Source organism: Brassica napus, chromosome C3, assembly GCF_020379485.1.
Source record: "Brassica napus cultivar Da-Ae chromosome C3, Da-Ae, whole genome shotgun sequence".
Taxonomy (NCBI): Eukaryota; Viridiplantae; Streptophyta; class Magnoliopsida; order Brassicales; family Brassicaceae; genus Brassica; species Brassica napus.
Genome location: NC_063446.1, coordinates 53,691,164 through 53,717,507, shown reverse-complemented (window position 1 = coordinate 53,717,507; position 26,344 = coordinate 53,691,164). Strand labels below are relative to the sequence as shown.

Sequence of the window (26,344 nt, the reverse complement as noted above, 5' to 3'; positions counted from 1 at the left end):
CCATGAAAACTTCCATAATGTCTTCGATCAGGTCAGTAAAGATTGACATCATGCAACGCTGAAATGTTGCTGGTGCATTGCATAGGCCGAATGGCATTCTCCTGTAAGCGTACGTTCCATAGGGGCAGGTGAACGTCGTCTTCTCCTGATCGTCTGGATGGATAGGGACCTGAAAGAAACATGAATAACCATCTAAAAAGCAGTAATATGGGTAGTTAGCCAATCTCTCAAGCATTTGATCAATAAAAGGGAGTGGGAAGTGATCCTTTCTAGTTGCTGCATTTAATTTCCTTAAATCAATGCACATGCGATGTCTTGTCACTGTCCTAGTAGGGATCAATTCATTCTTTTCATTTGTGATAACAGTTATCTCACTTTTCTTAGGTACTACATGAACAGGGCTGACCCATTTACTATCAGATATGGCATAGATTACACCTGCTTCAAGAAGTTTCATAATCTCTTTCTTAACGACATCTTTTAGATTTGGGTTTAACCTCATCTGATGTTCGACAGAAGTCATTGATTCATCTTCTAGGTGTATTCTATGCATGCCTAAATCAGGTGAAATGCCAGGTATGTCAGCTAGCGAATATCCTAATGCCTTACGATATTTCCTAAGCTCACACAAAAGCAATGCAATTTCCACATTATTTAGCTCAGCATTGACAATGACAGGATATGTGGAATTCGGACCTAAGAAAGCATACCTGAGCCCCTTGGGAAGGGGTTTTAGCTCAACCTGGGGAGCTTTAAGCTCGCTCCAGGGATCCTCTGGTTGGTGCGACAGAACAGGCGAGATCGGTGTAGGGGTCGCTCTAGATGGAGTGGTTTCGACCCTGTTACTCTCCTCCCCCATACTTAAACTTGCTACCATTCTTCCCATACTCCTTGCGGAGTCAAGCATCTTGGCATACCCATATGCATCAATGTTCATGACACTCTGCTCGGCCTCGGCTCGCACTAGTGCAAGCTCCAGTGGGTCTTCGGTAAGAATCTCCTCGATCATTCCTTCTCGAGGTTAGAGCGGATCAATCCCTTCATCAACCTCAAAGGTCTGCCCATCCAACATCGGCTTCTTTAGCAACTCATCCATCTCGAACTGCATAACTATGTCTCCAAGATTCAAATCAATATTCCCCTGTCGCACATCAATGATGGCTCCAACAGTACATAAGAATGGTCTTCCCAAGATAAGATGATCTTTAGACTCTTCTTCCAATTCTAGAACAACGAATTCTGCTGGAACAGAGGTGTTCCCGACCTTTACTTGGAGATCCTCTAGAATACCAACCGGGGATTTGACTGATCTATCTGCGAATACCAATGACATCTTAGTTGGTTTGAAATACGTGTATCCTAGATGTCGAGCCAGAGAATAAGGCATGAGATTCACGCTGGAGCCAAGGTCAACCAAGGAGCATGCAAAAACTGTCTTCCCAATCTGGATAGAGAGGACAAATTTGCCGGGGTCTCCTCGCTTCTTTATCTGCCTGTTCTGAAGCACTGCGCTGCACTCCTTGGAAACCGTCATGAACTCGCTCTCCTCTGATATTTTTCATGAGATCAATCCCTTCATAAAGCTGCGCATGGAGGGCATCATCTGGATTGCATCCATCAAGGGGAGTCGGACGGTTAGGTCCTCCAGCATCTTCCTGCACTTTATTTCCTCTTTGTCCTTACGAGTGGCCCTTGCTGGAACAGGGTAAGGGACCTTAGGAATGTATTCGCGAGGAGGAACAGCCTCTGGGATCGGGCGCACCGCTTCAGCTGGTTGTTCTGGCCCTGGCGAACTTGTTTCAAGTGCTGGTTATGTATTCCTCTCATCTGCCTGATCGGCTGGCAGTTATTCCGACTCTTTCTGCTTCCCTTTCTCAGCCGCAGTGAACCTCCTCATTTCTGGCTCGGAAAGTTGCTTCCCGCTCCTTAGCTGAACCGTATTGCACTCCTTGGGGTTTTTGTCTGTTTTACCAGGTTGAGTACCTTGCTGCCTCTTGACACTCTCAGCAGTCTGAGCTATCTGAATGTCCATCTATCTCATATGGCTTGCGACATTATCGTACTTGGTGCTCAAATCTCTGAAAATATGGTTCATTCTGGTATTGATCTCGGTAGTGACCTGGTTCAGAGCTTTCCCTTGGAGCTGTTGTCCTTGGAGGAGTTGCTGCAACACGTTTTTAGTTTCATCTTGCGGAACAGCGACAAGGGTGGAAGTAGCGACCTGATTGTTCTGGTGGTTCTGCATCTGAGGTTGATTGTTCTGTGGTTAGCTTAGAACATAGGTTCGGGGTTGATAGTTCTTCTGATACCCCGCATACTGACCTTGGTTGCTCTGCGCCGGATCAACTGGTTTGTCCTGCTTAGGCCAGAAAAGCTGTGGATTGTTCCTTACGTTAGGGTTTGGGTGGTAATTCTTCAGCTGCCACCCTTGCCCATTTACGTAGCTCACTTCCTGCTGATCGTCTCCTGCTTGTTCAGCTTCAAACGCCTTGTCGCCTGCACTCTTCTCAGGAGTTGCTTCTTCCATTATGAAAACCTGGCTCTGGTTTCCCTTAAGCAGTTGGTCCACCTTGGCCGCTAGGTCATCTATACTGTTCACACTTTTGGAGCGATCATGCTCCTTGTTCTTATTGAGTGAACTCGAAGCCATGTTCTCAATCAGCGCGAACGCACCAGGTGTGGTTTGAGTCATGAAGTCTCCGTTACTAGAGGAATCAAGGGTGTTCTGGAACTCATAGCTCACTCCATCGTAGAACACCTCCAATATGTAATCGTTATCAAACCCATGGTGTGGGTACTCTCTCTGGTACTCTTTGTACCTTTCCCAAGCTTCATGAAAAGGTTCATCAAATTTATGCTTGAAGTTGGAGATTTTATGCCTCAGAGCCGCAGTTTTGGACTTGGTGTAGAAGTGGCTTAGGAATGCTGATCGAACCTGGTCCCATGAGGTTAGAGAACCGGTTGGGAGAGATTGCAGCCAACGAGAAGCTTTCCCTTCCAGAGAGAATGGGAACATCGTGCATTTGACATAATCCGGTGGCACTCCATTAGAATGAGAAAAATTGCAAATCCTCTCAAAGGCCTCTATGTGGTCCATTGGTATGTCTGAAGTGAGGCTGCTGAACGTGCTCTTCTGTACCAGACCTATCAGTGCAGGTTTGATCTCATAATCTTGTCGAGTACAGGGTGGAGGGTTGATGGGAGAGCGGTTTGTAGCGAAGTTCCACGGAAGGTTTCGCTCCCCAAAAAGAGCACCACGCTCCTCTCGCGTGGCGTTCTCGGCTGCTTGTTCCTGAGCAGCTTGTTGTTGATTTTGGATGGTTTGCTGCATCTGCTGCATCTGCTGTTGCTGATTCTGCATTTGTTGTTGAATGAGTGCCAATGCAGCAGTGAGGTCAACCATATTGCCGTGATCACCCATGTTGGTGTCGGTTGTTCTTGGTTGTTGGCGGTTCTGTCTTTCTAATCTTGCGAGTTCGTCGTTGGTCAGTTGATGTAGTGGTCCTTGTGTGTTGCTCCGAGTATGTCTACTGGTCATGCACTTGGATCATCTGTTCCAACAAAGAAGTAGAGCAAGTTAGATATCTCAGACTAAATATTAAACCGAAAAATAAAGGTAAAAGCTTAGTCCCCGGCAACGGCGCCAAAACTTGATACACTAAAAATGAATCCTTGCTACTGTCAAGTTAACAGTGGTAATTGTAATATTTTAGATTCAATCCAGAGGACCAGTTTACTCTTTACTCTTATGAGTTCAATAATAAGCTGAGAAACAAGTGCGATTTTGAGAATTAATTGTGACGCAAGTAACTAGAATACCTAGATGGTTCAAATTCAATTTAAATGAAGCCGGCTTCGGGTTATTAATCAGGTGTCAATGCAAGACTGAACAACTATTCAAGTGCAATGAGGTGCAGTCTAGAACTCAAATCACTCGGCTAGAACAATCCACTATCGTGGTCTTGCTCCCTTTGCAGATCGGTCTTGAATCCTAAGTTCTCACTTGGAACAAGACGCGATAACAAGCCTTAGAGACAAGATCTGATTAGTTCACTTAATACCCTAATATCTATTCTCGCTGATGGGGGATACAAAGCTCATTCAATATATGTCAATTTATCTCCTAAGCGGTTAGCTAGGTGATTAAATCAGAAATCGAACATTAAGTGATCAATTCAATGTAAGCAGTAAGAACAATATGAATGAAACACAGTTAAGATCACTTATTTGTGTTCAGTTCATGCGGCTAACACCCTACAACCCTAAACAAGCTTAGCATACTACTCAATCATAAAGCAGGATGACACAGACATGGTTTCTGAATAATACTGCATATAAAATAAAGTAGATAGACAAGGGTTCAGGATGATCTTCTCGTGACGATGAAGCCTTCTCCCTTGCAAGTTGTTTAATCCAAATAAAATAGTTCTAGGTCTCTTGCCAAAAAACTAGTGTCCCAAAAAGAAATGATAGCCTATGCCTTTTTATATGGAGGCGCTGGTGGTAAAGAGATAAGAGAGGGTGGAATCAAACTTCCGGAATAGGAAGTTTCCTTAATGATCGGGAACAGTCAGACGCTTGTTCTCTTCGGGAACAACCTTCAGGTTGTTCTAGATGGTTGTTCTGCATCGTATCCTTCAAAACGACATCTGACTTCCTGAATCTCTCTTCTTTGCTCTTTCACCTGCTCCAAACCTGGAATGATATAAATTAAACACGAATTAGGACTGAGAATTAGCTCAAAGCACACATATAATGGTATTAAAAACACCATATATCACTGATGCATTCGTAGCTCATGATGAAGATGAAGAACCTAATATAGATGCAAAAAAATTTTACGAAATGTTCAACGCGGCGAATCAACCACTTTACAATGGTTGTAGAGAATGCCTCTCTAAATTGTCGTTGGCTGCTAGAATGATGAATATTAAAACTGATCACAATCTACCTGAAAGTTGCATGAACGTATGGGCGGACTTGTTTAAAGAGTATTTGCCGGAAGACAATATGTCTGCTGATTCTTATTATGAGATTCAGAAACTGGCTTATAGTCTTGGGTTGCCTTCGGAGATGATAGATGTTTGCATCGACAACTGCATGATCTATTGGAGAGATGATGAGAAGCTAGAAGAATGTCGATTCTGCAAGAAGCCACGATTCAAGCCGCAAGGACGGGGACATAATAGGGTATCGTACCAAAGGATGTGGTACCTACCAATTACAGACATATTGAAAAGATTATATCAATCAGAGCAGACTGCTGGAAAGATGAGATGGCATGCCGAGCATACTCAGACGGATGGTGAGATGACTCATCTCCATCAGATGCAAGAGCCTGGAAACATTTCAACAAAGTACATCCGGATTTCGCTAGCAATAGCCGGAATGTGTATCTCGGACTATGCACAGATGGATTTAGCCCGTTCGTAATGTCAGGGAGAAAATATTCATTGTGGCCATTCTTTCTTACACCATACAACCTGCCACCGGAGATGTGCATGCAACGGGAGTTACTATTCTTGACCATATTAATACCTGGTCCGAACCATCCAAAAAGGTCCCTGGATGTTTTCCTACAACCACTGATAAAAGAGTTGAAGGATTTGTGATCAGCAGGGGTGAGGACGTATGACTGTTCAATGAAGACGAATTTTACGATGCGAGCGATGCTTTTGTGGACCATAAGTGATTTTCCTGCCTATGGGATGTTGTCTGGATGGACTACACATGGGAGATTAGCTTGTCCATATTGTAATGGAACGACAGATGCGTTTCAACTGAAGAATGGTAGGAAGACAAGTTGGTTTAATTGTCACCGTCGATTTTCTTCCTATTGGCCATCCTTACCGAAGAAACAAAAATTTGTTTAGGCACAAAAGGGTTGTGAGAGACACTCCTCCTCCATATCTAACAGGAGAACAAATGGAAGCGGAAATCGACTACTACGAAGCTAACGAAACAGTTCGTTGGGGTGGTAATTGGCATGTCCCTCGTAATATGCATGATTCTTACGGTGTTCATCACAACTGGCACAAGAAGAGTATATTTTGGGAGTTGCCATATTGGAAGGATCTTCTTCTGCGCCACAACCTCGATGTGATGCATATAGAGAAGAATTTCTTTGAGAACATCATGAATACAATATTGAATGTTCCACGGAAGACAAAAGACAACATAAAATCGAGGTTGGACTTGCCGGATATTTGCCCAAGAAGCGATTTACATATTAAAAGCAATGGACAAGTTCCTGTTCCGATATTCAGATTGTCTTCAGAAAAAAATTTGATGTTGTTTAACTGGGTGGCATCAGAAGTGAAGTTCCCCGATGGGTATGTTTCGAATCTCTCTAGATGTGTTGAAAATGGTCAAAAGTTCTCCGGGATGAAGAGTCATGATTGTCATGTCTTTATGCAATGACTACTGCCCTTTGCATTTGCGGAGCTACTTCCAACAAACGTACATGAAGCACTTGCAGGTACGTAGTGTATTATATCACAATAATTTTATAACGGTCTAATTTGCAAAATAATATATGACTAACAATGTGTTTAATTGTTTTTGGAATATAAAAGGCATTGGAGCATTTTTCAGGGATCTGAGCACACGCACTCTTATAAGAAGAAGTTGTGGAATAGCTTCAGGAGAAAATTCCCATCTTGTTGTGAATATAAAAGGCATTGGAGCATTTTTCAGGGATCTCAGCACACGCCTACATGAATTCTAATATCTTTTTCTCTTTCTTTTTTTTCCAAATAGCTTACCAATGATTCCACAGACGAAGCTGTTGAAGACGAGTTTAATGAAAATGATGATGTTTCTAGTGATGACGAGAATGTCGATGTATCCGATTGATGTATTTGATTTTGTGTAGGGTGTTTTATGAATAAGATGTGAGAGTTTTTTTTATGAATAAGGTAATGTGGGAGTTTGTTTTATGAATAAGCAAATGTGGGAATTGTGGTTGAATGGAAATAAAGATGGGGTTTGGAATATATGAAGTAGAAAATAAGGAATATGGGGTTTGGGGTTTCGGATTTTAGGGTTTTAAACATAACACTCGTTAATTCCTCGTAAAGCGACGTCGAACTTACGACGCATGCCTCGTTAATTCCACGTAAGAGAGAATCGTCGTAAAGCACTCGTAAGAAGACGAGGAAATAACGATGAAATAAAAAATAAAGAAATCGACCCCCGTTAAATCCACGTAGGACAAGATTGTCGTAAACACCTCGTAAAATAAATAAAGAACACGGGCCTCGTTAATTCCACGTAGGACGAAATCGTCGTAAATACCTCGTAGTGTAAAAACTAGAAAAAAAAAGAAAAAGAAGAAAAGTACCAGATTCACATGTGGCAAGACTTCCAGCAATTATAATACGGAAGTCTCGCCCACATGAATTCTAATATCTTCTTCTCTTCCTTTTTTTCAAATATTTATAATTTGAATAGGATTTTGCCGAGGAGTGTGATTTGAGATAGGGTGTGATTTAGGAGTTTGTGTGTGGTTTGAGAAGGAGAGTTGTGGGTATATTTATAGGAAAGCGCGGCTCGTTAATACCTCGTATATAAAAACGCGGGCCTTTGTAATTCCTCGCTATTTCCTTGTACAATAAAACGCGGGTCTTTGTAATTGCTCGCTATTTCGTCGTAGCCTTACGAGGAATTTGCAAAGATATTAAAATCGTCGTTAATACCTCGTATATAGAAACGCGGGCCTTTGTAATTCATCGCTATTTCCTCGTACAATAAAACGCGGGCCTTTGTAATTGCTCACTATTTCGTCGTAACCTTACAAGGAAATTGCGATGATATGTAATCTTATATATACCCCCGAGCGCTCACTCTTTCTTTCCTCTCTACTTCCTCTCCACTTCCTCTCCATTTCGTGGTAATGGTAAGCCTCTCTAATTCCTCTCTAATTTGGTTAGTTTAGGATAGATTAGGTGGTTAATATAGGGAATTTAGATAGGTTTACGAATTTTATGTTATTTAGTGTTGATTAGGTGGATAATGTTGGGAAATATACTGTTGATGTTAATTTTAAAAATTAAATTTTTTTCCCAGGTTCGAAAAGGCAGACTTACTGCTCATTACAAAGAGATGTTCTGTGGGCCGGGTAGTCGTTTAAACCTGTATTCTTCAGCTCCCGGTTCTTCGGGTCAGGAGACTGTCCCCGAGACTCAGTACACTCAGAGAGTCTCTGGGTCTCCTTCTTCTAGTGCACCATCGGCTCCTTATGTGCCTTCCCTGATGGCTCATCCGACGATGCCTCCTCCTGTGCCTTCTCCGATGCCCGCCGAGATTCATCCCGATTTGATGGTGTCTCTGAGTGCTCCTTACTCGCAGTACACTGTAGAGGACATTCTCCGTCTGCCAGGCAGAGAAGGTTTACCAGTCATCGACCCTGACCGACCGGACGGAACTTTGTGGTATGTTACATTATTATTTTTTATTCATTTTAAATTCTTTTATAAGATTAAAAAATAATTTATATTTTAAATTTGTATTTTCCAGGTTTGGGGTTGACGGATGTCTTGCATCAGACGTAACCGAGACGATCAAAGGTTACTTCTCCATGGAACATCCGAAATGGAGTGAGACGCGTCACTACGTCAGAAAGACGTGGTTCAAAATTTACGCTGTAAGTTTCTATTAATTAATTATATATACTTTAATTTTTCCATGATTTATATATATACTTTCTAAAAAACTAATTGTTAATTTATTGTTTCCAACAGAAAAAATATAATTGGGCCTTGGGGATCACTGAGAGGGTGAGGAAGAAGTTTATCGCGAAGGCGAAAGTTCACTTGTTGGACACGGTCTCCAACTGGAAGGGTGACTGGATCGTGAAAGGGTATGAGCGTGGCAAACCCGCTGAGCTCACCACGGATATGTGGGATGGCCTCATCCGTTATTGGCGTCTTCCTGATTCCATTAGAATCGCCCAGTCTTGCTCTAACTCCCGTAACACGGTCGATGAGCACGGAAACGGGCTGATGCTTCACACTACGGGTCAAAAACTCCACGCCGGTGTCCGTTTGGAAATAGTAATTAAATATTTTATTAAATAATTTTTTTAATATATATACTTTTATTCTAACTTTCGTAAATGTTTTTTAGGCCAAAGAGACGGGACATCTCCTGTCTCTTATGGAACTTGACGAGAGGACCCACAAGAACAAGGCTGGCGTATTTATAGATGGCAAGTCCGAGCAAATATACAATGACGTGGTTGCTTGGGTTGAAGACCGCCGGACCCAGCTGACCCAGCAGTCTACCCATGGATTACCCGTCACCTTATCCACACTTGAAGTGGATAAGATTTACGAGGAGGTAAATTTTCTAAAATTTTAATGTTTTATTATTCATTTAATTTAACTTTAAATTTTTACTAACAATATTTATTTTTTGTTTCTAAGGTTGTCCCTAAAAAAAAGGGACGGACGTTGGGGATTGGTTCCGTCAACGATGTTCCGAGAGCGACATCGTCTTATGGTCAGCGACGGGATGATGAAGTCACTGAGCTGCGTAACGAGTTGGCCTCGACAAAAGCTCGTATGGGTGGAGTCGGGGGCTTCTTGGATGTTATAGCGGCCAAAAATCCGGAATGGGAGTCCATGTTGAGGAACATGCGACAACAACATCTCATTCCATGCGAGTCATCCGACACACATAACGAGGCAGATGTTACGAGGAGGAGTGAGGAATTCTACCAAACGATGAACGACCCTTAGTTCTTTTTTTCCGGTTGTTGTATTATAAATTCAAAACTTATTTATATATAAAATATTTTCGTATTGATTTAATTTTTATTTTAAATTATAATTTTATTAATAAATTAAATAATTTTAATTATTTTTTTAATTATATTTTTAAATTCTGTAAACTAAAAAAACAAAGTAAATTCGTAGCTACTTTACGACCTATTTACGTTGAAACTTTACGAGGAAATGACGAGAAAAAGTAAACGAGTATTTTACGAGGAAATACTTTCGTGGTAGTTACGTGTATTTTGCGAGGAAATACTTTCGTGGTAGTTACGTGTATTTTGCGAGGAAATACTTTCGAGGTATTTACGTGTAGTTTACGAGGAACACGTTTCGAGTTATTTACGAGGAAATATAGCGACCTCCTTACGTGGAATATTTATGTGGTCTTTACGACGAAATGATGTACTTCGTCTTTACGACGAAATATTTTCCTCACTAAGTTACGATGAATTGGCGAAAAAATATGTGTTACGACGGACGAGTAACGAGAAAACGTGTTTCCTCGCTAATTCCTCGTAAAACCTCTTTTACGACGAACTCACGAGGAAAACCGCCCTCGTTAAGCTTATGTTTTCTTGTAGTGTTAGTACTAAGGGTATGACTGGTTTTCCCGCTGCACAAACGCAACTTTTGCGGTTGGTAGCAGTTGTCGTCGTTTTGCAACAATCATTCAAACCGCTCTAAACCGTTTCAAACTGCTCTAAACCTCATAAATTTAAAAGATGGTTCCAACTACCGTTTGTGGTTGTGGGCGGTTGCAAAAGATTTTTTTTTTTTTTTTTTAACAATATTAATAAAAATTATAAAATAAAAATATTTTCTTTAATTTTTAAAATTTTAAAACTATAACTTTCTAAATATAATTTTTATATTTACTATAATATTATGATTTTTTTATATTTTTATAATTATATAAAATATAAATATTGTTAATTTATTATTTAATCGCTGTTGCATTCGATAGTTAAACAGTCATAAGTATCCCGCAAACGCATCAATTTGTAACAGCATAACCAGTCGTATAAATCTCTTAAAACTAGTAGAAACCATAACCACCCGCATCCGCAAACTCCCTCAACCGCAGCGGTTGAACCAGTCTAAGTGTAAACTAACGTAACCATTAACCCAATGGACGGATGTAGCATACTTAAATACTTAAATGGTTGAAAAGAAAATATATATAAAAAAAAAGTAAAACGTAAAAAAAAAAGGTTGTAAAGTAAATTAATACACTAGATAAAATGGTTAAATAATTGAATGAGTCGCGACAATAGATTATGGGATGGATCTCACAATTATTTTATGTTATATTATATTGAAAGGTTTGTTGTTTGTGTATACCGAGTCATGAGTGTTGACATGAAGCACAAATAAGCCGGCAGACTTGAGAATTAAGCTGTCAGATTTGAGAATTAAGCTGCCAGACTTATAAGGTTTTATAAAGTTTTTATAAGGCTTTATAAGGTTTTATAAGGCTTTATAAAGGTTTTATAAGTTCGATTTTATTGAAGAGAAGAAGAAGAGAGAAGAAGATATTTTATTATATTGTGTACTAAGGTCACTTGTCTTTAAATACTTGTACCCAGATCCATAATTAAATCAAGAAAACTATTCTCTCATTATCTCTCTTACATCTTGAGATCTACTTTCTCTCTCTTTCTCTATGTTCTTCATTCTCCATAAATAAACTCTCAATAATTCTCTCATTCTAACATGGTATCAGAACATTAAGCTCCTGAAACTCACAAAAGCTTCCGCAAATTTCTTTCTTTCTTTCTCAGATTATCTTCAAAATCTGTTGGATACATCCTTTTATCCACTGGTCCAAAGGTCTTTCAAAAGGGAAGAACCTCACCAGAACTCAAGATAGAGGAGTACCCTATTCTCTGGAACTCAAGAAAGCTTCAACCATATCAGGAAAAGCTTTTTCAAATTCTAGTTTATCTCAAAATCAGTAGGAACAATCTATTGTCCACTGGTCCATATCTCTCCATGAGGGAGAACTCCAACATGGTGTTGTTTCCAGAGTACAAGAAGGCTAAGGAACAACATAAGAACCACAATATGCCAAGAAGAAGTGACTTGAATCAAGCCAGAAATGTAATCAAAGAGTTTGAGCATCCATCGATTCAAGGTCGAACCATGTATTCATCTGTCATTGGTGGTTCAAATGAAGAAGGAACATGGAGAAGTACTGATAGTGCAGCCAACACTGATGGTCCAGCAACCATGAGTGACCTACATTCCCTTATCCAAGCCTTTATCTCATCCAAGAAGGCTGGTACACACTCTCTTGACCCTAAACCTATCATTATAGATTCAGGAGCAAGCCATCACATGATTAGTGATAGAAACTTGATGAGTGTTGTCCAACCTGCCTCAGGGAATGTTCAAATAGCAAATGGTGATAAGATTAAGATAGAAGGGATAGGGAACCTGAGGTTGTTTGATAGGGAATCTACTGCCTTGTATATGCCTCAGTTTACATCAAACTTGCTATCTGTGAGAAAGGCTACTGTTGATCTGAGTTGTCAGGTTGTCTTCAGACCAGATGAGGTTGAATTTCAAGACTTAAAGACAGGCCAAGTGATTGGAAAGGGGCACGTTCACAATGAACTATATCATCTTCAGAAGACAGAGATGTCTAGACCATCCACTTCTCAGTGTTTGGCTAGTACATCCAGCGGGGTTGATAGCACACTATGGCATGCTAGGTTGGGACATCCTCATACAAGAGCCCTAAACTTGATGCTTCCAGGTGTGGTCTTCAAGAATGATGATTGTGAAGCTTGCATATTGGGGAAGCATTGTAGAACAGTCTTCTCACAGTCTAGCACCATCTATGAAAGATGTTTTGACCTAGTTCACTCTGATGTATGGACTGCTCCATGTGTGTCCAGAGAGAACCACAAATACTTTGTCACCTTCATTGATGAGAAATCCAAATACACTTGGGTGACACTGATTCCGTCTAAGGACAGGGTGTTGGATGCTTTCAAAATTTCCAGACCCATATCTGCAACCATTTCAATGCCAAGATGAAAATTCTAAGGTCAGATAATGGTGGAGAGTATACAAGTCATGCATTTAAGCAATATCTTGCTCAACATGGGATTACTCACCAGACAAGCTATCCTTACACTCCTCAACAGAATGGAGTTGCTGAGAGAAAGAACAGACATTTGATGGAGGTAGCAAGATCAATGATGTTCCACACCAATGTTCCAAAAAGATTCTGGAGTGATGATGTGATGTCTGCTACTTATCTGATCAATAGAACTCCAACTAAAGTCCTCAACGACATGTCTCCTTTTAAGGTTCTAAATAAGACCAAACCATCTTTGGACCATTTGCATGTGTTTGGATGCCTCTGTTTTGTGATGATACCTGGAGAGCTGAGGAACAAGCTTGATGCTAAAAGCTCAAAAGCTATGTTCATTGGTTACTCTCCAACTCAGAAGGGGTATAAGTGTTATGATCCAGAGTCAAGAAGGGTTCTTGTCTCGAGGGATGTGAAGTTTGCAGAATCTAGAGGCTATTATGATGGAAAGAGTTGGGGTGAGCTCAAAGATCTTTCTCAATCAGCCTCAGATAGAGCAAATAACCTTAGGGGAGTAATGGAGAGCCTAAAAATCAGTATGCCCTCTTTACCAAGTGTGGAACCTGTCCCTAAAAATTTATCATCTACTGCAGCTGATAGTGTTGAGAGCACTCATCCTAATCATGAGGGGGGCAGTAGAAATGTTGAGCAGTCTACACAAGCTCAACCTGAAGAGAGCTCTGTAGCTCATGATCAAGATGAGATGCCATCAGAATCAGATGTTGAGACTCAAGTAGAGGCACCAAGTGAAGGAAATGAAGCAGAACCTGAGCAGATACAACTTTTGAGAAGGAGTACAAGGATCAGGAAACCCTCACAGTGGATCAACACAGAAGTTTACTTCAATGCTGAAGCTGTAGCTCACCCAATAAGTGCAGTATGCTCCCTTGCTCAATATCCAGAAGATCATCAAGTCTTCATCAGTGAATTGGATTAGGAATACATTCCAAGAACATATGAAGAAGCTATGCAACACAAGGAGTGGAGAGAATCTGTTGGAGATGAGATGGGAGCCATGATCAAGAATGATACATGGTTTGAGACTAAACATCCAAAAGGAAAGAAAGCAGTGACAAACCGGCTTCTCTACACTATCAAGTATGGAGCCAATGGAAAACCAGAAAGAAAGAAGACAAGACTGGTTGCAAGGGGGTATACTCAAGTGTATGGTGAAGATTATCTAGACATTTTTGCACCAGTGGCCAAGCTTCACACTATAAGGATTCTCTTATCTCTTGCTGTCAATCTTGAGTTGGATTTATGGCAGATGGATGTGAAGAATGCCTTTCTTCAAGGAGAATTGGAGGATGAAGTCTACATGAAACCACCTCCTGGTCTTGAGAACATGGTGAAGCCAGGAAATGTTCTCAGATTAAAGAAGGCAATTTATGGCTTGAAGCAATCTCCAAGGGCTTGGTACCATAAGTTGAGCACCACCCTCAATGGAAGAGGCTTTGTAAAGTCAGAAGCTGATCACACCCTCTTCACATTAACTAGTAAGCAAGGTATTGTGGTCATCTTAGTCTATGTGGATGACATTATCATCACTGGTAGCAACAAGGAAGGTATTCTCTCAACTAAAACATTTCTTAAAAGTGCCTTTGATATCAAGGATTTGGGAGAGTTGAAGTATTTTCTTGGGATTGAGATCTTTCGCTCTAAAGAGGGGTTATTCTTATCTCAAAGGAAGTACACGCTTGATATTTTAAAGGAGGCAGGAAACCTTGGGAGTAAAAAGGCCAAGACTCCATTAGAAGAAGGATACAAGGTGCTGAGAGAGGGGGAGTATGGGTCTACACCATTTGGAGATATCAAGAAGTATAGAAGAATGGTGGACAAGCTCATCTATCTAACCATCACCAGACCCGATGTGTGTTTTGCTGTGAATCAAGTGAGTCAACACATGGGAGCTCCTAAGGTGCATCATTGGAATATGGTGGAGAGGATCTTAAGGTACCTAAGAGAGGCGCCTGGCCAAGGAGTATGGATGGCATGTAACAAGAGTACTGAAGTTGTTGGGTATTGTGATGCTGATTGGGCTGGAGACAGAGCTGATAGGAGATCAACTACAGGCTATTGCACCTTCATTGGAGGAAACCTGGTCACATGGAAGAGCAAGAAGCAGAAGGTGGTGTCTTGTTCAAGTGTTGAAGCAGAGTATAGAGCAATGAGGAAGCTTACTAGTGAGCTCATTTGGATCAGAAACTTACTAAAGGATTTGGGCATAGAGACAACAACACCAATCACAATGCACTGTGACAATCAGGCGGCCATACATATAGCATCAAACTCAGTGTTTCATGAGAGGACAAAGCACATTGAAGTTGACTGTCACAAGGTGAGATAAGTTGTGGAGCAAAAGATCATTTTACCCTGCTATACTAAAAGTGAAGATCAGTTAGCTGATATCTTCACCAAGGCAGCAAGCACTAAAGTCTGTGAGTTTATCCATTTAAAATTGGGACTCATAGACCTCTCATGTCACTGATATCTCCTTCATGAAGTGTTCTACTATTTTTTCTTGACTTGGGTTTTCTCCCAAAGGGTTTTACCTAGTTGAGGTTTTAATGAGGGAATACTTCATGGTTTCCAAGCTTGACTTGTTCCATATGGTCAAGCTTGAGGAGGAGTGTTGACATGAAGCAGAAGTAAGCTGCCACACTTGAGAATTAAGCTGCCAGACTTGAGAATTAAGCTGCCAGACTTATAAGGTTTTATAAAGCTTTTATAAGGCTTTATAAGGTTTTATAAGGCTTTATAAGGGTTTTATAAGCTCGATTTTATTGAAGAGAAGAAGAAGAAGAAGAGAGAGAAGATATTTTATTATATTGTGTACTGAGGTCAATTGTATTTAAATAATTGTACCCAGATCCACAATTAAATCAAGGAAACTATTCTCTCATTCTCTTTCTTACATCTTGAGATCTACTTTCTATCTTTATGTTCTTCATTCTTTATAAATAAATTCTCAATATTTTTCTGCCGATGAGAAGCCATTAGACTTAGACTGTAGTGCTGAAGGTACATATTATTGGAGGGATAAATAAGTTAATTAACCATTAGACTTAGACTGTAGTGCTGAAAGTCTTTCAGTGAAAGATAAAAGGGAAGTGGCTGGGCTGGACTTTTGAGGAAAAAACGAAGAAAAACATGGCAGAGACGACAGACTCGTCATGTGTCTATAAGAACCCAGACGCGCCGGTGGAGGCGCGTGTGCAAGACCTTCTCTCTCGCATGACTCTGCAGGAGAAGATCGGCCAGGTGACTCAGATCGAACGCTCAGTGGCTTCTCATGATGTCCTTACAGATTACTTCATCGGTATACACAAACCACAAACCTTTCAATATAATATAACATAAACTAAAACTTTTGAAAATCATCCTGCATTAAGCCATTAGTGATAACCTTTAAGACTTTGGTTCTACAGGAAGTGTACAGAGCGGCGCTGGGAGTTGGCCGTTCGAGGATGCAAAATCGTCGGACTGGGCTGATATGATAGACGGTTTTCAGCGTTCTGCTTTAGCGTCGCGTTTGGGAATCCCTATAATCTACGGCACAGACGCCGTCCACGGCAACAACAACGTCTACGGTGCCACCATTTTCCCCCACAACATTAGCCTCGGTGCCACCAGGTTCAACTTATTTTTATTATTCTCTTCTACTCTGAGCTAAGGTTAATTTTTGCCAACGAGGGGAGTGATACAAAGACAGAGAGAGTGACACATTTGTATATAAATTTGAAAGTAGAATCGACCCAAAAAGTAGCTTTTCTATAGGGCTAGGGTTAAGCTTACACAAGTGTATTTGGTTGTTCTTAATGTAATAACACTTGTGTTGTTGTCTGGTAACTCGATAGAGACGCAGATTTGGTCAAAAGAATTGGAGCTGTAACGGCACTTGAAGTAAGGGCAAGTGGCATTCACTGGACGTTTGCTCCCTGCGTGGCCGTGAGTTCCTTACAGATTTTCTTTTTACAATATTAGAATACTGATTTATAAATATTGAATGAAACGTTGTTTACTCACAGGTTCTGGGAGATCCGAGGTGGGGACGATGCTACGAGAGTTATGGTGAAGCTGCCAAAATAGTCTCTGAGATGAGTTCGTTTATCTCGGGCTTACAAGGCGAGCCACCCGAAGAACACCCTAACGGTTACCCTTTTCTTGCCGGAAGGTGTATACACATATAATGCTACTACACAATATAACAGGCTTATTGTCATTTCTTATTGAATTTTTTTTTTTTTACTTTGGTGATAGAAACAATCTTATCGCATGTGCAAAACATTTTGTTGGAGATGGTGGCACCGATAAGGGTCTAAGCGAAGGGAACACCATTGCATCGTACGAAGACTTGGAAAGAATACATGTTGCACCCTATGTGAATTGTATTTCTCAGGGAGTATGTACCGTTATGGCCTCCTTTTCTAGTTGGAATGGAAGTAGACTTCATTCTGATTATTACCTCTTAACGGAAGTTCTCAAACAGAAACTCGGTTTCAAGGTTGATTGAATATGAAAATAAAGGTAAATAAGCTAGAGGTGTATGCATTAAGCTCGTTTGATTTAATATGTTTATTTTTCTGTTACCAGGGATTTTTAGTTTCAGACTGCGATGGTTTGGAGACGATTAGCGAGCCACAAGGTTCAGACAACCGTAACTGTGTCAAGCTCGGGATTAATGCTGGAATCGACATGGTACTGAATGAATTTTCATCTGGCTCGGGATTTCTGAAAAGATTCAAAGATTGTTAATCAATGTTATTGCAGGTGATGGTACCTTTCAAGTACCAACAGTTCATAGAAGACCTCACTAATCTGGTTGAGTCAGGGGAAGTACCAATGGCTCGAATCAATGATGCTGTTGAAAGAATACTCAAAGTGAAGTTTGTAGCTGGTCTCTTTGAATATCCTCTCACAGACAGATCTTTGTTGCCTACTGTTGCAAGGTGAGCTCTAACTCTTGAGTGCTGCAATTATTCTAATCTATGATAATGGGAGCATGATTTACTCTGTTTCCACATTTGCAGGAACATAGAGAAGTTGCACGGGAAGCAGTTAGAAAGTCTTTAGTTCTATTAAAGAACGGCAAAAATGATGATAAACCATTCTTGCCGCTAGATCGTACAGCCAAGAGGATTCTAGTGGTTGGAACGCACGCAGACAATCTTGGTAACCAGTGTGGCGGATGGACAAAGACAAAGTCCGGTCAAAGCGGGAAAATCACTATTGGTAAGTAAAGCAGATTACAATGCCATACGGTAAGGATATGATACAAATACTTATTGTATATATGGTTTTGTTTTGAAATGTAGGCACAACGCTTTTGGATGCCATAAAAGCTGCAGTTGGAGATAAAACCGAAGTAATCTACGAGAAAACTCCATCAAAGGAAACATTAGCCTCGTGTGAAGACTTCTCCTACGCTATTGTTGCATTGGGGGAAACTCCCTACGCAGAAATGAGAGGCGATAACGCTGAGCTCACGATACCTTTAAATGGTAACAACATTGTAACTGCGGTTGCAGAGAAAATCCCGACTCTGGTGATCTTGTTCACAGGACGGCCTATGGTTCTTGAGATGCCTGTTCTTGAAAAAACTGAGGCCTTGGTCGCTGCTTGGTTCCCTGGAACCGAAGGGCAAGGAATGGCTGATGTCATTTTTGGAGATTATGATTTCGAAGGGAAGTTACCAGTGAGCTGGTTCAAACGCGTAGACCAGTTGCCGCTAAACGTTGATGGCAATTTCTATGACCCATTGTTTCCTCTCGGTTTCGGTCTCAATTGCAATTCCGGTTCACTGGTTTAGCTTCACTGGTCTGTTCAAGTGTCCGGTGCAATTAATAATTAACCTGTGTGCAATTTCGTGGATATGAAATTGTATATAAAATATGTTATGTTATTAAATTAATATATGTATATATATATATGTTCTATTAAAACCAAAATACCGGTGGAAGCTTGCTTACGCAAGTGGTCTCTTTAGTCAAATGGTTTGACTAAGGATTCATTAATGTTTCTATAGATCTGATCCTAGAAAACGTAAATTATGCAGATTATGGAGAAAAGAGGTTACAAGAGGTTTTCAGCATGGTGCGGGGCGGTTCGGAGTGATGCAGTCAGATGTGCATTCTCATATGGTGGTAGAATTGTCGGCTGTAGAATCGTCTATGTAATATTTTTCAGCGTTGTAATACCATAATTAATCAGACGTTAAAAAAACCAAAATATTATGGCCCTGTTTATTTCTTCATTTAGATGAATCCATTCAGCTGATCCATTTATGTGCTCCATCTAAATGATCCATTCAAATTTTTGGTCATGTTTGTTTCTCCATTTGGATGAGTCATTTGAATGAACCATTTGAATGAATTTTATGTTTGTTTCTCCATTTAGATGAATCATTCAAATGAGTTTAATAACCAAATTACATATATACCCATGTTTTGATTTAATCATATATTTGATATCAATTTTAACTACAGAAAATTTTATTATTCATTCTAAAATATATTTACACTAAAATTATTTTAAAATTAGCATTTTGACATTTATAAATTTTTATTTCATATAAATTTCATATAACTTTATTTATAAAATAGACTCAAATTTTAATAATTTTTTAATAAACTTTCAAACAACTCTAAGTAGATATTCAAATTTTAATAAACTTTTAAACAGTTCAAAGTAGATATTCAAATAAAGTAGATATTCAAATGCCAACAATAATGTTTATAAAACTGAAATTTAAAAAATGTCTAGTATGGAAGTCTAGTTCCTCTTTCCATCTCCATAGTAATACAGTGACGCACACTCTCCATCAGTCTATCACCCTGCGGAATGTATCCAACATGCTCTTCTTGATCATCACCATGCTGTTCATATGATTTCACTCCTTCCCAATAAGAAAAATCAGTATCTCCATGTTGTGAATCTCGAATAAAGTTGTGGAGGGCCATGGTTGCTGTCACAATCTTTATCCATTTCTTCAACTCATACTTGGGATGCTTTCTGTCTAAAACTCTCCACTTGGCTTTCCAAACACCAAAAGTCCTCTCAATCATTGATCTTAAACCGGAGTGCTTGCGGTTGAACAATTCCCTAGTGTTTGATGGTGGACCTCCTCTGTTGAACTGATCTATATGGTATCTAGTCTTGCGATGAGGACCTAAGTAACCAATTCTGGTTGGGTAACCTGAGTCGACCAAGTAGTATTTTCCAGCTGGTGGGTGAGGAAAAGAAGCTTCTTCAGTAGCACAGTATGTTAGCACCTTCGTGTCATGTGCTCTCCCGGGAACTCCAACATAAGCGTAGATGAACCTCATGTCAAAATTACAAATAGCCAGCACATTCATGGTTGGTTCACCTTTTCTACCTCTAAATGGCTCACTATTCCCAGATGGTGGACGGACAGCAATATGAGTTCCATCTAAAGCACCTATGCAGTTCTTAAAGTAAGGCCAATACTGTGGTTTACCTTCTAGAAAAAGACTAGCAGTTGCAAACTCATTCCTAGTCGGTTTCACAATGTCTGATGCAAGCTTCAAGAGAGAACTTAATACCTGTAACAGAACATAATACCAACGTTAAAATGCAATTCTAGAACAAGGCGCTTACAACAACAAACACCATATTAATAAGAACAAGGCCACTCTTTATCAAATCCCATAATAACGTTGGTATTCTGTTCATATTAATAAGAACTATAGGATTTAAAATATACTCACATCAGTAATAATTTAACATATGGTACTAAAGCATGTTACGATAGAATAATTGATTTGTATAATTGTTACCTGTTCTAACTTCTTTTTCACAGTGTCAGTTGAATGCTGATAATGCTCTGATATAGCCCGTACAGTTGCGTCTTGTCCGACCGTCTCTAAGAACATTGCAACACTCTCCTCAACGTAAACATTGTGAGTCTCCTTTAACCCATACTTTTCTGATAGCACCTTACACAAACTCTTAAATGTTTCCTGGTTCATGCGTAGAATCTCATAGCATTGTACCTCAGACCCGTTCATAAAACGTTGCACACGTCGCCAACCTTCACCTCGGTTTGTCCTGACTAATTGCCTATCAGCATCAGCTTCTGTTGCTCCACCCATCTCCTCCAAAAGAGCACACATGTACTGATTCTCATCAAATAACAAATCCAACTCATCATCTTCAATTAAAAGTCTTAATATGCTCTGCAAATACACAAAGAATTTAGTAACAGATATTAGAATTTAGTAACATGTTTATACACAGATATTAGATATTAGAATTTAGTAACAGATATTAGACTTACGTTATTGTCCATCTCGACTTCCTCTACTTCACCAAACTGTATCCTCTACTTCACCAAACCTGAAATATCAAAACCAAATGGTTCACCAAAGGTCAGAACCATTTCACTCCAAACAAAAGCTCATACAAAACACAAACAGAACAGTAGAGTTTTGAACATAACAAACACAAACCAAAAGCTGATTCTCATAACAAACACAAACCAAAAGAACAGTATAGTTTTGAACATAACAAAAACAAACCAAAAGAACACTAGAGTTCATACAAAACACAAACAGAAACACAAGCATAACATAGTCTTCAAGCATCTCTACTTTCACCAGTAGCATACTCCAAGTAGAGAACCTTGTCCTCATCATCTTTATAGAACAAGAAGGTCTGACGATTGGTAGGGTCCTGCTTGAGATGATCGATGGCTGCCTTGTACAAAGGAGACCAGTGCCTGATAGCAGACAGTGAGTGTAAGGCTTCCATAGCTGTAAGCTGGCTGCAACTGAACTCAGGATGGTTCCCTATCATCTTGTTCTTGTCAGAAAGACAATCTACTACAGCCTGTCCTACTTGAGCAGCCCTTGATCTCTTCCTGTTAGCTTTTGCTCTACTGGATGAAGGGCCAGCAGTTCTTGATTCAGCTGGAGCACTGATATCTTGAGTAGGAGGAACTTGATCCACATCAGTGTCTTCAGCATCACCATCATTATTGTCGCCTTGCTTATCCAAAGAGTCTTCGCCTTGCTGAGCAGTCCATCCTTCACCTCCACTTACATGAACCGCTCCAAACACATTCTCCAACAAGTCAACATTTGCTAGTGGATTCTCTTTAAGCTTTCTGGCTGATGGGAATTCCTAAAAACCACAACAACAGACAGACATCACATGAGGAGACAGCAACAACAGAGACATCACTTAACATAAACAAGCAAGCAAAGATTGTACCTTAAAAAGTTGATCCCACCAGTCATCAGACATGTCTACGTACCCATTTGCATCATAGCCAAGTCCGGTCCTCTTGTTGATCAACCGTTTGAACCTTGCATACTGAGTTTTGCAAGTAGTGTGCTTGATCCCAAATTTTCTCCAAACGTGTCTTTCCCCATAAGCTTCATAAAACTTGTCGATAATGGACTGTCTCCCAACTTCATTAAGATTTCCTTTTCTTTCATTTCCTTTCAGCTTCTCCTCAACTCTCAGTTTGAGGTAGAACCGGGTTTGCTCATCAGTCCATGCCAGGGACTAACATTCAAATATTCAATACCAGAGACTAAACTAAACTAAGAGAACCATTCAAATATTCAATACCAGAGACTAAACTAAACTAAGAGAACCATTCAAATATTCAATACCAGAGACTAAACTAAACTAAGAGAAGCATTCAACAAGCATACAAATATTTAAAATATACTCACATCAGTACCAGGGACAGATGTCATTGCAATCCAAGTAAACTGCAAGAAACAACCTGCCATATAAAGAGTTTCCTCGTCAGTGTCAATGTTTCTTGAGCACATAAACACACAAGAGATGCTGTGATTGAAAACCACACATAATATGAACTAAGAATTGAACTGAAGATCGACCCATAAGGCACACAACATTCTAAGACACATACGTAAAGATATGTTTATCAAAAACACATGACCAAACGAGAGCTAAAGATATGTTTATAAATCCTATGAAACAAGAACTAAATATATGTTTATAAATCCTAACGAACACTCCTCACAGCAAACCCACCAAGTTTATTAGAGCATAAAACACAATGTTGCTTTATGAAAACAAGCAGAACATATACCATAAAATAATTCACAAGCTATGAGATTTCACAAGCTACTAGTGAGATAAGCTAAGCTAACAAGAAACTTGAAGCATACTTATGTAATCAAACCAAGCAAACCCATCAGTATTTCAACACATTCTCAAGCATAAACCCATGACAAATTCAAAAGGGAAATCAATACATAACATAAACAGAAGCAAACCCATAAACAAATTCAAAGGGAAATCAATACATAATATAGCTTCTGATATCTGCGATGGGAGACCACAAAGACAAAAATGATATTAGTTTTTTACTACTAAAGACTTGCTTCTTTGTTCAAGATTCAGTAAAGCCAACATCCCACAAGGAGCAAGAACATGAAAGGGTAGTTCTGAAGAGCAACGAGTATAACATGCTTACACCAAAAAAAAAATGCAAACAGTTACTCATCAAGGGACATGGTGATGTATGTCAAGAGCTAATAAACACAAACAGCAGTTTCACAGCAGACAAAATAACACCAGCGGTTATTCTGATTTACAAGAAGTCCCAAACTGAAAAATAGAAAGAAAGCAAAGAAACCCTGAAGGACATTGCATACACACACAAACAAGAAGCCAATAGTCTCATGAAACAGAGTGAAGCCTAGATGATGCACAGGAAAAAGAATCCAATCCTAACTCAAATGGTTAAAGATGAGGTAAGCGAGTCAAAGCTTGGTCCTTTTAATACAGAATAGACAAAACACAAAGAAAAAAATAGACAAGAGGCAATGAAGGCTTCTCTGTGTTTTGTCTGTTCAGCTAAAATCAATATAGATCCCGCAAAAAAAAAACCCATTCCTTTCAAGATCTGTACCGAGGTAAGACAAATATAAACACAAATCTAATTCTAGATAGAGCAACATTCAAGTCTATCCCAGGCTGATTTCGACGATCCTATATGATTCCGATAGGTGATTCGATTAACGTAAAAGAGAAAACAAACCTTGAAGAAGAGGAAGTCTTTTACGATGGCCGGAGCTATTCCAGTTTCCAAGGATAAAGAGAGAGAGAGAGAGAGAGAGAGAGAGAGAGAGAGAGCGATGGTGAGGTGAGAGCTTCAAGCTCCTTTCATGGTGGCTAGAGAAAACTACGACGGGAAAAAAAAATGAAATTAGGTTTGTAATATTTGAGTTTTTTCAAGGGCAAAATCGACATTTGGATATCTCGACTGAATCATCTCCATCTAACTGCTTCGTTTCGGTTCATTCAACTGAACCATCTCCATCCAACCTAATTTTCGAAAATCATTCAACTGATCCATTCGAATGAGTGATCTTTTTTGTGTCCAAACGAACAACGCGCTCAGCTTCAGCCAAATGATTCAGTTGAATGAAGAAACGAACATGGCCTATGTAGTTTATTTATGATACATTTCCATTTTTTATTTTATTTTAGATTTTTCATGAAAGACAATAGTGTCAAATCCATTATAATCAATTTGTTTATAAAATATTTATATTTTAGAATGAATATACAAATAGTTTTTGTTCTAACAAAATGCAATAAATATTTGAATATATTTTTTAAAATAATTAATAATTAATAATTATTAAAATTATAAAATAACATTAAATATGTTTTTATTAATTAAACATGCTTACATATATAAACATAAATTCAAAATAAAAATATTTGTTTAATAAATTCATTTTAATTTGTTAATTGAATATCAATATAATATACGTTTTTGTATTATGTAAGACTCAAAACAATTAATTTCATGTAATCAGAGTTGATAATCCATGAATTATTAAGTGAAGTGTGATCGCTTCACATAGAATATTTTCTATAAGTTTATGAATTTTAATAGCGAACTAGATCCTGAGCGCGGATATGAATTTTCAGTTTTTAATTATTTATTTTATTAAATGATGTATTTGTAAAATTCATTCATATTATATTCATTAAGTAAATATTATTTTTTTGCATCTTAAACTATCTATTTTTTTACGAATGTGTGATATCATATAAAAAAATATAAAAAAATGAGTATACATAGTTAATTAGATAATTGTAAAAACATAAACTTTTCTTCCGTTTGCGATATCATATAAATAATGATCCGCCCAGTTAACAAAAATCATGATTTTTTTTTATGTGTAATTTTTTTTATTTTGACCATTTCCTTAAAACTATATTAAATTTTACATATTTTAATTAGAATATTTTTAATATCTTTACCTTTTTATTTGAAATGCAATTCAATATTTTTTAAGAAATTATAACAAAATATTTAAAAAATATTTTTAGAATTTGTTTGAAAAATATGAAAATTACATTTTAAATTAAAATTATCCTAAAATATGATAAGTTTTGATGTAAACGAAAACTCAAATTATGTCAAAAATAATGATATTCAATGATAATAACAATTTTAATAGATTATTTTTTAAAAAAATACATTTACAAAAATATTGTTTGAAAGAAAATTCATTTATCTTTCAAATATAAAATGAAAATATTATAATTAAATAATAAAAATATAAATAAAAACCTTAAATTTAGCAAATGATAATTGAGTTATATTATGCTAAAATTTTCTTTCTAACAATTTATCAAATGACAAATGAGTTATGAGCAAATAATACCATATAATTTTTAAAAACATAGTCATTCTTAAATATTTTTTGAATAAATAATTATTTTTAAATTTAATCAACTGAAAATAATATCCGTACAATTGTGTGAGTCAAATTCTAGTTTTATTGATGCATGTTATATATTAGTGCTGCATGTTTTAGGTAACATTTTAATGATGCACGTTTTTAAAAATCTCCATTATTAAAATTATGCATGTAAGGATAACTCATGAGTTTTTTTGGTTGATTAAATGACAGTATGTCCAAATTTATTTACGAATATTTCATTAAGGTAACTGAAAAAGACAAACAATAAAATAGGAAGTTTAAATTTATTTAAGCATATTTCATTAATGTAACTGAAAAGACAAGTAATAAATTAGGCAGTTTTATTCGTTTTAGGATATTTCATAAATGCAACTGAAAAAGACAAGCAAAAAAAATGAAGTTTAATTAATGAAGTAACAACATTTTCAAATGAGCACTTCTCTTTTAATAATATAGATATATTGATGTGAACGTCATGGGGGACTAATAAAGAAAAATTGCACTCTCTGCACACCACTTTATTCGTAATTACGTGCATACACAAAAACAATTTGTTGCACTATTTAACAATATTTTAAGACACTGATGCCCCTATCTATACAATCTCCATTCTATTACCTAAAAGATTTGTAATCGCTGCGTAAGATTTTGTTTAGATTTTCATATCCTCCACTGTATCCTCTTGTGAGACATAGTGAATCTTCTTTTTTAGTTACACATAAATTTTTCCCTTACAAGACTTC

The 26,344-nt window shown here is 38.3% G+C and overlaps 2 protein-coding genes, 1 non-coding gene and 1 pseudogene across 3 annotated transcripts; 2 read left to right on the top strand and 2 right to left on the bottom strand.

Moving 5' to 3' along the window:
• Positions 1-1,021: 1,021 nt before the first annotated feature.
• On the bottom strand, positions 1,022-1,534 carry LOC106355475. The gene has a single exon (XM_013795420.2). It carries the CDS (start codon positions 1,532-1,534, stop codon positions 1,022-1,024), a length of 513 nt encoding a protein of 170 aa, XP_013650874.2.
• Positions 1,535-2,780: 1,246 nt separating this feature from the next.
• LOC125584797 lies at positions 2,781-2,887 on the top strand. The gene has a single exon (XR_007321705.1). It is a non-coding gene; the product is annotated as a small nucleolar RNA R71 (small nucleolar RNA).
• Positions 2,888-15,825: 12,938 nt separating this feature from the next.
• LOC106352735 lies at positions 15,826-19,303 on the top strand (annotated as a pseudogene).
• Positions 19,304-19,634: 331 nt separating this feature from the next.
• On the bottom strand, positions 19,635-21,184 carry LOC106350148 (putative nuclease HARBI1). Its single transcript, XM_013790077.3, has 3 exons — positions 21,173-21,184; positions 20,673-21,071; positions 19,635-20,438 (listed from the first exon to the last, which is right to left on the bottom strand). Exons 1-3 carry the CDS (start codon positions 21,182-21,184, stop codon positions 19,635-19,637), a joined length of 1,215 nt encoding a protein of 404 aa, XP_013645531.2.
• Positions 21,185-26,344: the final 5,160 nt, after the last annotated feature.